Source organism: Thermobia domestica, chromosome 2, assembly GCF_964235325.1.
Source record: "Thermobia domestica chromosome 2, izTheDome1.hap1.1, whole genome shotgun sequence".
Taxonomy (NCBI): domain Eukaryota; kingdom Metazoa; phylum Arthropoda; class Insecta; order Zygentoma; family Lepismatidae; genus Thermobia; species Thermobia domestica.
Window position 1 is genome coordinate 179,230,366 of NC_137455.1, and position 13,826 is coordinate 179,244,191.

At 36.4% G+C, this 13,826-nt stretch overlaps 1 protein-coding gene across 1 annotated transcript in view; it reads right to left on the bottom strand.

Moving 5' to 3' along the window:
- Positions 1-416: 416 nt before the first annotated feature.
- LOC145677622 (putative SERF-like protein) overlaps positions 417-13,826 on the bottom strand; it is a 28,466-nt gene continuing 15,056 nt past the window's right edge. The window contains exons 2-3 of the mRNA XM_081748077.1: positions 13,630-13,753; positions 417-928 (exon numbers count right to left, since the gene is read on the bottom strand). Of these exons, the coding sequence (XP_081604203.1) occupies positions 862-928; positions 13,630-13,753 (191 nt within the window). The 3' untranslated portion in view covers positions 417-861. The remainder of the gene's footprint in view (positions 929-13,629; positions 13,754-13,826) is intronic.

Here is a 13,826-nt window from a genome sequence, read left to right on the forward strand (position 1 = left end):
AACTGCACGAACTTTGATCCCTCCCTCCATACATGATTTACTAAAATCTCACACATGGGTGATCATGATAAAAAGTTACAAAGAGAATTGATCTCTCTGGATATTTATTCTCTTTCGTGGGTCTCCGTTTATGGTTAGCTACAGGTCCACGTCTCATACAGTTTCGGTGCTAAAGAGAGACGCTAGAAATCAAACCAACTAAGACATCCTATTTCGTGTTATTCTCCTAAGTTTCTTTAGAAAAAAAATATCATGGTAGAAAATAGATTATAATGTCACGTTTAATACATCTATAGTTTTTCATTTTTTCTGCGGGATTTTGTTCTCACTCGTAATAGAGCAAATAAATCCACTGATTAAACATACTCAGTAAGTCAAAACTCCATGAGAGGTGATCAAATAAGGAAAAGACGATCTGCCATATGGCTGAGAGTATTTATTTCATTGTGCAATAAAGTACAATAGTAATTAGAATGTCCATTTTGAAACTTTTTCTATTATATATCATGTTTAATGGAACCAAATTAATCTTTTGCAAAGCATTTTATCTAACATACAGTAGTGTATATACAATATTCTAGGTGAATAGAATAAATTTTGAAAGTTATCTCAGCCTATTGTTTTCTAGATAAAATCGTACAAGAACATGAAAAAACTACAACAAATACAAGTCAATGAGTTAAGTGCTTATAAGTTACAAATCAGACTTTCTTCTTTACAGATTTGGAAATTAACCAGCTGGAATTTTATTTTTAGCAAGTAACAGCTCCGATTGTATACTTGGATATTACAAATTCCCTGATGTCCACATATTACCTATCACCTTGAATAACCATTATGAATTAATACAGAGAAATTATTTTAACTGGCGGTGGTGCCACACTTCTCAGAAGCCTTTTTCTGCTTCTCACGCATCATTTCAGCATCCCTACGGAAGAAAAGGTCATAAAATATATATCTTACATAGTATTATGAACATAAATACAAAAATTACCGACCATAAATTTGTGAGAACATTATATCACAGAACACTACGCAAAATGTAAGCTTCTTCAATAAACGGTTTCAGCAGATAGTTAGGGGGGAGGGGCGAAAGAAGGAAAAACACTAAAGTATGTGAAGTACTTGTTTGATTTGTTCTGTTCTTCCTATTCTCCGCCCAAATACAGCATTGGTAGTTAGATTCCCCACCTAGTTCGTGGGCAGTCTTTTCGCTTTCCGTATAGGAGATTCGACACAGCAAGGATGTACTCGGATTTCGGTAGCTGCCCGATGGATCCCAGGGTGATGCACAAAATTTGCCCAAGTGGGCCCAGCCCGAAAAAAACTTTTTTTCGGGTTGGACCCACCTGAAAAAAAAAAACACTAAAACCCGCCTGGGTTTTTGAGCTTTTTGTTAGTATATTGTTGGTACAACTAAGGTGATCACATTGATAGTGATTTTTATCAGATTTTAGTCTTTCCTTGGGCGAATTATATGCTTTCGCATTAAGGTATACAACACCTTTCAACATATGTCCTTTATAAAGTTCTGAATGAATAAGAAACCTTACCTTAGCTTGACATAATTATAGAACAAATTAACCCTTTTAAGATATATCGTAGTTTTTACTACGAAAAGACAGTGTCTTCAAAATTCGATTAAAAGAGAACTAAGAAAGCTATTTAGTTCAGATTTTTTTTTTTTTTTTTTTTTTTTGAAATCTTATTTTACAAGAGAGGAGGCATTGAAGAAAGCCTTGGAAGGGTCTATACGCTTCCGAGCGTCGGAACATAGGGGTATGACGTCATCACTTTACAAATTCCCGTTTTTAGTGAGGTCTACCCTTAAACATTTTTTGGTGAGCTTCTCTTTAACCCTAAAGTTCTGAAGTTTTATGCAAACAATTAGTAGACCCTTTAGTTTTTATCTGAATTTTTTCGGATCTCTTCGTCAACACAGAAGGGGGGTTCAGAGGGGCTAAAGAAAAAAAAATATATTTCTTCACCAAAAATCCCACTTTCGCGATTATTGCTCCGCTCGGGTACATGATAGGGACATCTGAGTGGTACTTTAACAAAACGACATATGAATCATCATTCTACGATAATTAGGGACGTATCAGGAATTTTTTTTACATAATATCCTTTCTGTTACTACTGTAGTTTGGAGCGCTTTTCCCACATGGGAAAATATTTTTCTCGCCCTTCGTATTGAAGATAGGAGATTGGTATTTGTCACAAGTAATTAGTACCACAAGTACTATGTTTGCAAGTTATTTCCAGATCTGTATGTTTACCCCGGGCCGCGCCAGAAAGCCCCAAAATAAAAAAATTAAGTTCACAAAAACCTATTTTCCTCAATTTTTCCCTCCTTAGGGACGTCCGAGGGACATGTGGTGGTAATGTCTGAAAGCTTACTCTATTCGAAGAGAACGACGTATGAATCATCATCCTACAATAATAGGGACGTGTCAGGAAATTTTTAAATCTTGTAGGGTGCATTTTAGGAAAATTTTGGTCGATTTTTCATGCTTTACCATCATGGGTAAAATTTTTTTCTGCCCTTACTATTGAAGACAGGAAATTGTAATTTGTCACAAGTAATTAGTACACTACGTAGTATTTTTCAAGATTTTTTCAGGTTTTCAGGTTTCCCCGGGGGTGCCCAAACTTTGAAGTTTTTTTGTTAAAAAATCCCGATTTCCCTTCAAAAAATTCCATCAGGTACACTCATGTCCAAAATTATTGTCGCATGTCTATAAATATGTTGTAGGAATACAATTTGATAACGAATTCGCCCGGTATTTAATGTTAGTATGTGTATAATCGGCAAAGACGTGTATGTGGCAAATTTAATGTCAAAAGAGCAGTAAATAAGAACAATAAAATAAAAATAAAACTTTCTTGTCCACTTAGCAACATTTTGTTATACTTATTCTAATTTTCGTATTTAATTCTTTTCCTATGAAATTTACCACAAACATACATTTTCCGATTATACACATACTATCAGTATTAAAAGTATCCTGCAAAATCATTATCGAATTATATTCTTACAAGAAGACAGTTATAGATATGTGACAATAATTTTGGACATGAGTGTAAATGATAGGGACATGTGACTGGTACCGTCTGAAAGCCTACTCTATTCTGAACAAAACGACGTATGAACCATAATCCTACGATAATTAGGGATGATGCTGTACCTTCTTGACTGAAAGTCAACAAAAACACCTAAAAAAAAACATATCTTAAAATGGTTACTGTATGGAGTATGCTTATAGCCTGTTTGAAGTAAAATATGCAATTTTATACTTCGGGAAATTCCCGCAATTGAACGCACTAAGAATCGGAAGTGAATACTTCAACAATAACCATTTATTTTACGCTGGAAATTGTTTAATTTCATTTAAGACATTTTGAAACACTTCCTTTATGAAATATGAATTATATCTTTAATTGCTTTAAATTCATTTTCTGGAAAGAACTGTCTTGCAACAAGTGCTCGGGAAATTCCCATAATTGAACGCACAAAGTATCGGAAGTGAACTTCAACAAAACATTTGGCGAATATCACTGAGGCTCCTGGGATGATCTACAATTGTTCATTCGTCCTTTAGATCATTAGACGAATATTTCACCTCCATTAGCTTTATTCGCTCTTGGTGTACCACACATACTACACAACAGGGTACCACTTTCGGTCTTTTAAGTTTAAATTTTCAGGGTACAAGCACGAGACACACTAAATTTCCTGCATAGATTTTGGCGGCATACTAACGTAAAATTTCAAAATAGAGGCCTTTTTTTTCTTTTTCTTTTTTTTTAAAACAGCTCTTATCCACGCTACAATGCGCAATTTTCGGTCTTTCAAGTTGAAATTTTCCGAGTAGAAGCACGAGATACTCTAAATTACCTGCGATGCAACATAAAATTTCAAAATGGTGGCCATTAAAACAAACAAAAAAAAAAAAACTGTTTTTTTCAAACCCTGAAGATATAACCGGGGAGTGTGCGGGACAAACGGAAGATGCTGCAAATGCTTTGAGCCGCTTCTGTACAGGGACGTACAAGATAGCTTGGCTTGTCAATGTCCTTGAAGATACCAGTCCCATGGGGAAAGAAATGGAACAATCTGGGATGTACCCAGTTTGCCAAAGATATCGATACTGGACACTAGTTATGCATACGTGTACAACCACCATGGGATTAGTTCTTGTCATGCAAACATGCCTACACTGGGCTGCACCTTAGAGACCCTCTTCATATCATCTACTGTCTAATTCGCAAGTCGTCGGCGTTGCTGGGAGAGTAGCGGGTGAGACCAGAAGCATCTGCTGGAATAGCTCATAAGAACGAAACATGGTCATAGAAATACTTTCTATAGTCCGCGTCACCCGAATTGGCGTGTGGCATCAGTCAATAAGCTCGCAGAGCACTGTTACTAAACCTTCAAGGAGGAATCTTATCATTCACAACTGTTCACAAATATGAACAAAATCAATTATGAATATTTTATTTTATAAATACAAATCTTTCGTTAATATTCACAACTGCATTTATAATTTCTATTATAGTGCGATGTTTCATTTAGACCACCTGGTATTTTTTAAATATCATACTGTTGTTCCGCGGATAAAATCGGATCTAAACCATCGGAAGTGGGAACAGCCGCCTTCACAGTATACTTTACGATGTAACTTTTATTTGACGAACGGAATTGGATTTGCGGGTATTTTGAGTTTTCGCAATACAGACGAATGAACGTTTTCGTACGTCATATTTTCTCGACACGTATCACTATCGCACTACTCCAGTTTTCACTCTTATCCAACTTCAGTAGCAGTATTTTACCTATTGCTATTCCTTAGTTTGCCCCACAATTGTTACAGGAAATTTCTGTGTGAAACTGTTTAGTCTGTCACTTATTTCAATCAGGGGTGGATCCAGGACGGACTTCTGGACGGGCAGTGGGTTGTAATACTGCTTCTTAGAGCTACTTTTAAGAGCTCCAAGCTCTGGGATGAGTTTTACTTATATATAAAATAAGAAAGTTCCCTTTTGTGGGAGGGGGGTGCTATCACCCCCCTGGATCCGCCCCTGATTTCAATCATATGTTTTCTATTCGTTTCATATGTTCTTTCGATTTCGTATTCCTCTTATCGACATTTTATTGCAACGATTTATAAACCATCATAAAAGGAAATCTCTAGCACGCAATTATTAGACTGATGTTTCATATCCTCCAATTAACCATTCCAAGTGAATCTGACAATGAAACGACAAAAGGGTTCAAAATATATGAATTTAAGGAAAGCTTTATTTACAGACTCGGTCACTTTTTGTCTTTCTTCAGAAGAAAACATACTGCGGAAGAAATGTGGCAACAGCGCACTTCATTTACTCTGTACTGCAATCTAAGAGAGAAGACGCTCTATAGTAACAATGGTAAATGGAAAGTAAACGCAATCTAGATTAAGAATATCGCCACTCTTTCGAATTCAAGTCGCAATCTATCAGGCGAATAGTCTTCGCATGTTTTCTCTTCTGATTTCGAAGTGCTTCTGAAAACTACCGTCAGGTAGTAGTATTGGGGCAACTTGGACATATCGTATACTTATATCTGCATCAAGTTCTGGAAATCCACTCTTTTTAAAGGGTTTTTTCTCATAACCGTATGGCGTGGGAGACCCGGGTTTGATTCCCGGTGGGAGCTCATGTGGTTCGGATTCCACGTTAATCAGTAGGTCCACGTCTCATATAGCCTCGCTGCTGAAAGGGACGCTAAACTAAAATCAACTCAACTCTCATAACCGTAGACGCAGTATTTTATGAATGAGGCCTGTAGAAAACGAATAAACAGTTTTTAAGAATTAGCTTCTGGAACAAATCCTCCTACAAAAGTAGCACATGGTTTTGAAAGTGAGGTAGGAAGGCTATTTTCTTTTTAATAAGGCGAAGTACATCAATGTAGAAAACTTTGCAACTTTCCGTCAGCAGTTTTTAATTTCGAATGGAAAATGTAAATTCAAAACTACGTATCTTTTTTCTCTATATGGAACTGACACTACCTACTTGAAGAATGACGAATTTCTTGGACCGTGAACGAACTTGGGTTCACAGATATACAAGCAACACCCTACTCAATGTATGACTGTTGCAGTCGTTGCCTGATTATTTAACCTGCTTTAAAGTAAACCGTGACCCCGAATACGATTACCATTCTTTTGTCTTTTTAGAACTTACCAGATATCTATAATCACTTTACATACTTACATGCCTTTAAAACTAACAAATTGTAGGCTTTAACTCAAGATGAAACAAGTCTGGCCATAAATACGGTTTCCAGCAGCTGCAGTACTATTCGTTGTGAGGAGAATGAATGAATATGGTGCTGGAATGTACGATGACATTGTGAGTACTGCTGTAGAAAGGGATATATTTCTACACATAACCCTATAGGGAGAATGGAATGCGGTGATTACGAAAACCGCATAGCACTGATAGCGCTACACAAAGAGCTGGAAAACATGCGAATGAAATTTTCAACACGTTTAAAAAACTGGAAAACAGTCGCATGTTTATATACCGCACAATCCAGCGATTCTTTGATACTGAGTCAGGGTTTGAAAAAACTAGTTTTTTTTTTTAAAAAAAAGCCCAACCCATCTGGACCCATATGGGTTTTTTCGGGTATTTTCGGGTTTAATTGGGTTTTTCCGAAATATTTCAATGTCACTGGGGTAAAAGTGTTAAAATGTGATTTATATTTCAAGATAATCATTGTCACAACTTGTCACAACAATTTTCTATTCACTGCAGTTTTGAAAAAATGGCCGACATTTGGAAATTCTACGTTGGATCGCTGCCAAAGTATATACAGCTAATTTAGAGTGTCTCGTGCTTCTACTCTGAACATGTCAAGTTAAAAGACCAAACGTGACTTTGTAGCGTGGATATCCGCTATTTTGAAGAAAGAATGGCCGCCATTTTGAAATTTTACGTTGGTATGCTGCCAAAATCTATACAGGAAATTTAGTGTATCTCGTGCTTGTACCCTGAAAATTTGAACTTAAAAGACCGAAAGTGATACCCTGTAGTATGTGTGGTACAGACAGACGAAAGAACAAATGTAGATCGAATCATCCCTGGAGCCTGTGACGTTTGCCAAATATGAACACAAAATATATTAATTTAAAACAAAGATATATAATTCGTGTTTTATAAAATAAATATTTCAAAACGTCTTATACGACATAAATATTTTCCAGTGTAAAATAAATAGTTTTATTGTTGGTCACGGGCGGCGATTAGGGGGGAAAGAGGGCAGTTGCCCCCCCACTTTTTTGGAATTGCACATTAATGTACACTCATGTCCAAAATGATTGTCGCATATCTATATCTGTCTTCTAGTAAGAATATAATTTGATAATGATTGTGTAGGGTACTTTTAATACTGATAGTATGTGTATAATCGGAAAATGTTTATTTGTGGTAAATTTCATAGGAAAATAATTATAAATACGAAAATTAGAATGAGTAAAACAAAATGTTGCTAAATGGACAAAAAAGTTTTATTTTCGTTTTATTGTTCTTATTTACTGCTCTTTTGATATGAAATTTTCCACATACATGTCTTTGTCGATTATACACATACTAACATTATAAGAAATACCGGGCGAATTCGTTATCAAATTATATTCCTACAATAACATATTTATAGACATGCGACAATAATTTTGGACATGAGTGTACATACAGTGAAACTTGTATAAAGCGGAAAAGCTACGAGTCCAAGTTTTGTTTCAGTTTTGGACAGATTTCCGTTTTATACAAATCTGAAAATAAATAGCGACAAAAATAAGACAGATGGAAATGGTTTTATAGTTTACCTTTATATTTGCTCTGGAACTCCAAAATACAGTCTTTCATACTCTGCACGCACGCACGCACGCACACACACACACACACACACACACACACACACACACACACACACACACACACACACACACACAAGGCACGTAAAATATTCTGTATTTTTGTAGTTTTCAGGACACACAACACTTAATATTCTCACAGTACTAAAACACTTCAAATGATGTGTACGCTTCAAATAGATGTAAGAAAATCTACTGAAACTCAAGATGCAGTTTAGAAAGTTACACAAACTATTTTTAGTTGCAGTTTACCATCATTATTCCCCCCCCCCCCATGCTTATTCACATTTTTTCAAGGTAAGTTGTTTTGTTCTTTGTGACAAGACTTTTGTAACACTTCCCTGGCAGAAAAGAATGGTTCTAGAAGGTCTGAATAATTTGAGTCAGCCGCAAATTCAATGAGGTCTTAAACATAATGAAGAGCTTCTCTTAAAGAACCAATTTTAGGTTCTGTGATTTCTTCAACTTCGTTGATATCGTCGTCTTTTTCTTCTTCAGTTTCAGGTCCATGCAAGAGATCCGCAGCCGATTCAATCGTAGAATAAGTTGCTATATCTTGATCACTTGAAATGTAAGCTGTTCCGTCATCCGGTTGTCCATTTTGTTGACACAAGAGTTTAACGGCTTCAGCAGTCTCCGTTATTTCTGGTATGTCAAAACTTTCAGAAGAAGAATTTTCCGTAAACCCAGCTTTCATAAAACATTTAGCTATGGTTTCCTTTCTAATTCTTTTAGCAGAAACAGCAATCCAATTTACAGCATCAAGTACAGACACCGATTTCACTAACTGGCTTGCAGAATTGCTTGATGACATGTTACTTACTAGAGATTCCAGCACCAATCGCCTGTAGTGACTTTTAAAGGTGAAAATTACACCTTGGTCCATAGGTTGTGACACACTTGTAGTATTCGCAGGAAACCAAGGTATAGTAACATTGGACAATTTTATATGAGGATGGCATGGGGCATTGTCCAAGAATAACAGAACGTGACGATTTTCTTTCTTCATCTTCGCATTGAAACAATTTAACCATTCTTCCATAATGGTACTTGTCATCCAAGCACTGTTGTTCTTTCGCCACACATCTGACAGACATTTAACATTTAAATTTTTAAAGCAACGAGGTTTGCAGATTTCCCAATCACAAGAGGCTTTTCCATTTCTCCTGTCATGTTCGCGCATAAAAACACAGTGAGTCTTTCTTTCGACATTTTCCCCCCCTGTACATTTCTCCCCACGCAATGCCAACGACTTGCTCGGAAGTGCCCGAAAGAACAGACCCGTTTCATCACCATTAAAAATGTCTTTTTGTTCATAGTTTTGTGTCAGTTACGCACCTTGGGGATCCACTCTTCAATTGCTTTCGGATCGACATCTTTTGACTCACCACAAACGTCTCTCCACACAACATTATGCCTAGACTTAAAACTGTCCAACCACCCCGACGATGCTTTAAAATCAACTTTCCCCAAAGATTTGGCAATCGAAAGAGCTTGAGCTTGTAAGATAGGACCAGAAATTGGCAAGTTTTTCGATCTGGCACTTACAAACCACTCCCATACCAGTTCGTTTATTTTCTCGTTGCCCGTTACTTTTCCTACCCGCTTCGCTTTGCCATTCCCTTCCATCCAGCACTTCAGAATTTTGTCCTTGTTTTTAAGTGTATCATAAATTTGTTTTTTTCGCACTTAAAACGGCACATGACTTCTTTCACCGAAATTTTGTCCTTTTCCTTGGATTCAATGATTTGTACTTTATCATCCAAAGTGAGAGTCACGTGTCTTTTAGCCATTGTCTGTACGGCTAAAATAAAAACACTATAAAAACAGCTTGTTTTAACCACAGAAGAAAAAACACGATATTGAACACAAACTCAGAACACTGTAGAAATGTACTTGTCTTTCGCTCCACTCCCCCTCTAGTTCTGTTTTTAATAACTTTCTGTCATTATGTTCGAAATGCATTTGCTTGGGGCAAATTTAGTGAACCGTGAACAAGCACCAGCTGTAAATGAAGATTCTCAGATTTTGGAGAGCCTCCAACACAAAGACTTGTGGACTCCAGCATTATTTTAAGACCAGGTGAAGTTCACAGCTGGAGGATTGAAAGCAAATGCAGATAGAAAAAATGGTACATGAAAAATAACCTGTCAATCATCTGCTTCAGTGCTTCCGAACAGCAAAAGATCGTCATAGGAAAACGAGGTCAAATCTCTAGCGGTATTTTGAGATACATTATTTAAAGGTAAGAACTAATGGAGGAGGGTTCACTTGTTCTATTAAGTGGCATTCCATATTGATCTCTTCACCTCCAAATAAGACACGCACAAGAGAGATGAAAGGTAACCTGTTGCAGCCTTCCACTGCGAAAAAGAGATTCCGGTTTATGAATGCTTCAAAGGTTCCCTGGGACTATTTTTGCTTTCCATTTCCGCGTTACGGAAGATTCCGTTTTACAGAAACTATTTGTAAAGGAATTCCCATAAGAGCTGCCGGGACTTTGAAAAATGTCCGCTATAGACGGATTTCCGTCTTATTCAAGTTCGTTTAAGCAAGTTTCACTGTAATTTCATTTGGAAATATAAAGTTTTGTATGTATTATTGGTTCACAGAATTAAAATGGTGCCATAAAATATTTGTCGTTCCATGAGTACGTATTGGTTGTCTTCCCGTGGAATTAAGAAAGCTACAGAAATTGCGTGAGAATTGCCACTAAAAATGGCCCAAAAATTAACCTATTAGAGCGCCACAATTCGAGCGTACTTTTGTTTCTTCTTGCAAAGGCTCGATATGTTAGTCAGCCGCTCTGGAACTGAGAACATTTTTCAAGAAAAGAAGTCCTTCACAAGTTATTCTTTAATTGAACAAAAATGAACAGTTCCTAAAATGTATTTTCTTCTTTCTAATAATAAGGAATATTTTGACTTGATTTTTTTCAGTTTAACATCCTGTTCAGTAGCGGTTATATGAGACGTGGACTTAATGATCAACGTGGAGTCCGAACCACGTGAGCTCCCCAAGAAAGTGAAAACTGTACTTAATGGCAGCGAACATGTTTCTGGAAGCTGCAAAAGTAATTTTTAAATGTGGTTTTCCAACAACAGTTTAGTTCAGTTATTTGTTGCTACCCTTCAAATAAGCATTCTGTAGAATCAACACCAGCAATAGCGTAAAAATTATCGTCAAATTTAAGAAGCTTAATGTTCAGAGTTCCGAAAGCTACCTAACACTTACTAATTCAAGTGCTGAATTCAAACTTCCATACTAGTGGATGTTTGGATGTACATTAAAAGCTGCATTTTTTAAAAAGAAAAAAACCGTCGCGAAAGAAGTGCTCGGGAAATTCCCGCAATTGAACGCACAAAGCATCGGAAATAACACTTCAACAATAAAACTATTTATTTTACGCTGGAAGATATTTAATTTTATTCAAGACATTTTGAAACATCTACTTCATAAAATATGAATTATATCTTTGTTAATTGTTTTAAATTAGGTTTTCTGGAAAGAACGTCGTGCAACAAGTCCTAGGGAAATTCCCATAATTGAACGCACAATGTATCGGAAGTGAACTTCAACAATAAAACCATTTATTTTACGCTGGAAAATATTTATGTTGTGTAAGACATTGTGAAACATTTATTTTAGAAAACATGAATTATATATCTTTGTTTTAAATTAATATATTTAGTGTTCATATTTGCGAACGTCACTGAGGTTCCTAAGATGATTCGATCTACATGTGTTCGTTCGTCTGTCTGTACCACACACACTACAGGGTACCACTTTCGGTCTTGTAAGTTTAAATTTTCAGGATACAAGCTCGAGACACACTAAATTTCCTGTGCAGATTTTGGCGGCATACCAACGTAAAATTTCAAAATGGCGACCATTGTTTTTCTTCAAAATAGCGGGAATGTACGCTACAAAGCGCAATTTTCGGTCTTTTAAGTTGAAATTTTCATAGTATAACCACGAGACATTCTAAATTAGCTGTATATATTTTGGCGGCGATCCAACATAAAATTTCAAAATGGCGATTTTTTTTTTTTTTTCAAAACAGCATTGAATCGAAAATTGTTGCAAGTTCTGACAATGATAAAATGATAATCTTCAAATATAAATCACATTTTAACACTTTTACCCCAGTGACATTGAAATATTTTGAGAAAACCCAATTAAACCCGAAAATACTCGAAAAAATCCATACGGGCTCAGGTGGGTTGGGCTTCTTTATTATTATTATTATTATTTTTATTTATTTATTTTATTTTTTTTTTAAATTTTTTTTTTTAACTTTTTTCAAACCCTGTACTGGGTCCGTTTAGGACCTTCCCGTAGAAGACCATCCACGAACTGCAAGCTGTTAAAGCAGTGGCGGTGCGTATGAGGAGAAATCCCGTTAAGAAACAGGCAGTAACGAACCATGATATGAACATCTCCAGATCATACTCAAGGGGGATCTTAGACTTCGAACTTTCTCGATGGTCAATGAGATACTTTGACGTTGCGTCTGAGGACGTAAAGGAAGCGTAAATGCGACCTCCTTCACCGATACGCGAACAATGGGCACAGATTCTCTCCACCGATCAGAACTGTTCACCATCGAAAATAAGGGAGTCTGCCTCATCATTTCGAGAGGCCGAGGTTAAGATTCTGAAAATCTTGAATGGCATCATTCCGCATCAGTCATGGTGTGGTGGAGAGAGCTATGGTGGCACCACATGTCATTTTTGTGAAAACCGGTACTCGGATGTACCAAACACTACGCTGGAGCCTATAGTGAAGGACTTTACCACCACCACTCGTACTCCTATCTGGGGGTGTCGAGGGTGGACCTTTTATAACTCAAAATTTAAGCCCCTTAAAATAACGATGGACGTGTTTTTGTGTTTTTCATATTTGCAGTTGTTTCGAAGATACACTGGGTGGCAACGGACTTTATGGACACGAAATATGAACCCCCACCATTTTGGATGGAGTAAATATAGGGACTTGAAACTTTAGGCAAAATATTTCTCATGTCGAGACCTTTCCAACGATATATTACTCGACCCCCTTTGCTATTTAAATTTTCAAGTTGACCCTACGTACCCCTATATGGGGGTCGGGCTTTTACAGCTCAAAATTCAAGCTTCTTAAAATAATGATGGACGTGTTTTTGCGTTTTCTCATATTTGCAGTCGATTCGAAGATACACGGGGTGGCAATAGATACCATATATATATATAGGGTGTCCATCCAGATAAGATTATTTTTAGAAAATCGCCTATTTTATTGCTTTTCCCGAAAAGCAAAGAAATCTGTCTTTTAAAAAAATGTGTTTTGTGGCAACATTTAAAGATATGCATTATTTAATATTACAATGCATTTTGCACTATCATTTTATCAATTTATAATTCTGTGATATATTTTGCAAACAAGTCAACAAGAAGGATAAGCTTGTTTTCTCAGTTCTTCAAAATCTATGAATAAGTTTGCTCAATGATGAAAATATTTTCTGTATCTCGTTTCTATAATTTGGTAAAGACAATGTTGCCACACATGCTACACTTTCCCCACGAAGTAAAAGGTTGAATAATATAGTTAATAATTCGCGAAATAGTTTCAAATGTATATAGTAAGATGTAAGGTCTTATATATTATAATAATCCCTAATAAATTATTTCATTCTCTACTTTCTATACAAATCAACGAAATTACTCACCTTTGTTTTCTCTGCTCGAGAGTCAGACCCTTATTAGAATTCTTATCATTGGCCCCCTTCTTCTTCTGCATTTCTAACTGCTTTTTCTGGTTCTTCATCCGAGCAAGTTCACGCTGGTTTCCACCTGAAATTGATGGAACAGAATCTCAATATGGATAACAGTCGATTTCACACCTAGATAAATAATCACTGCAACG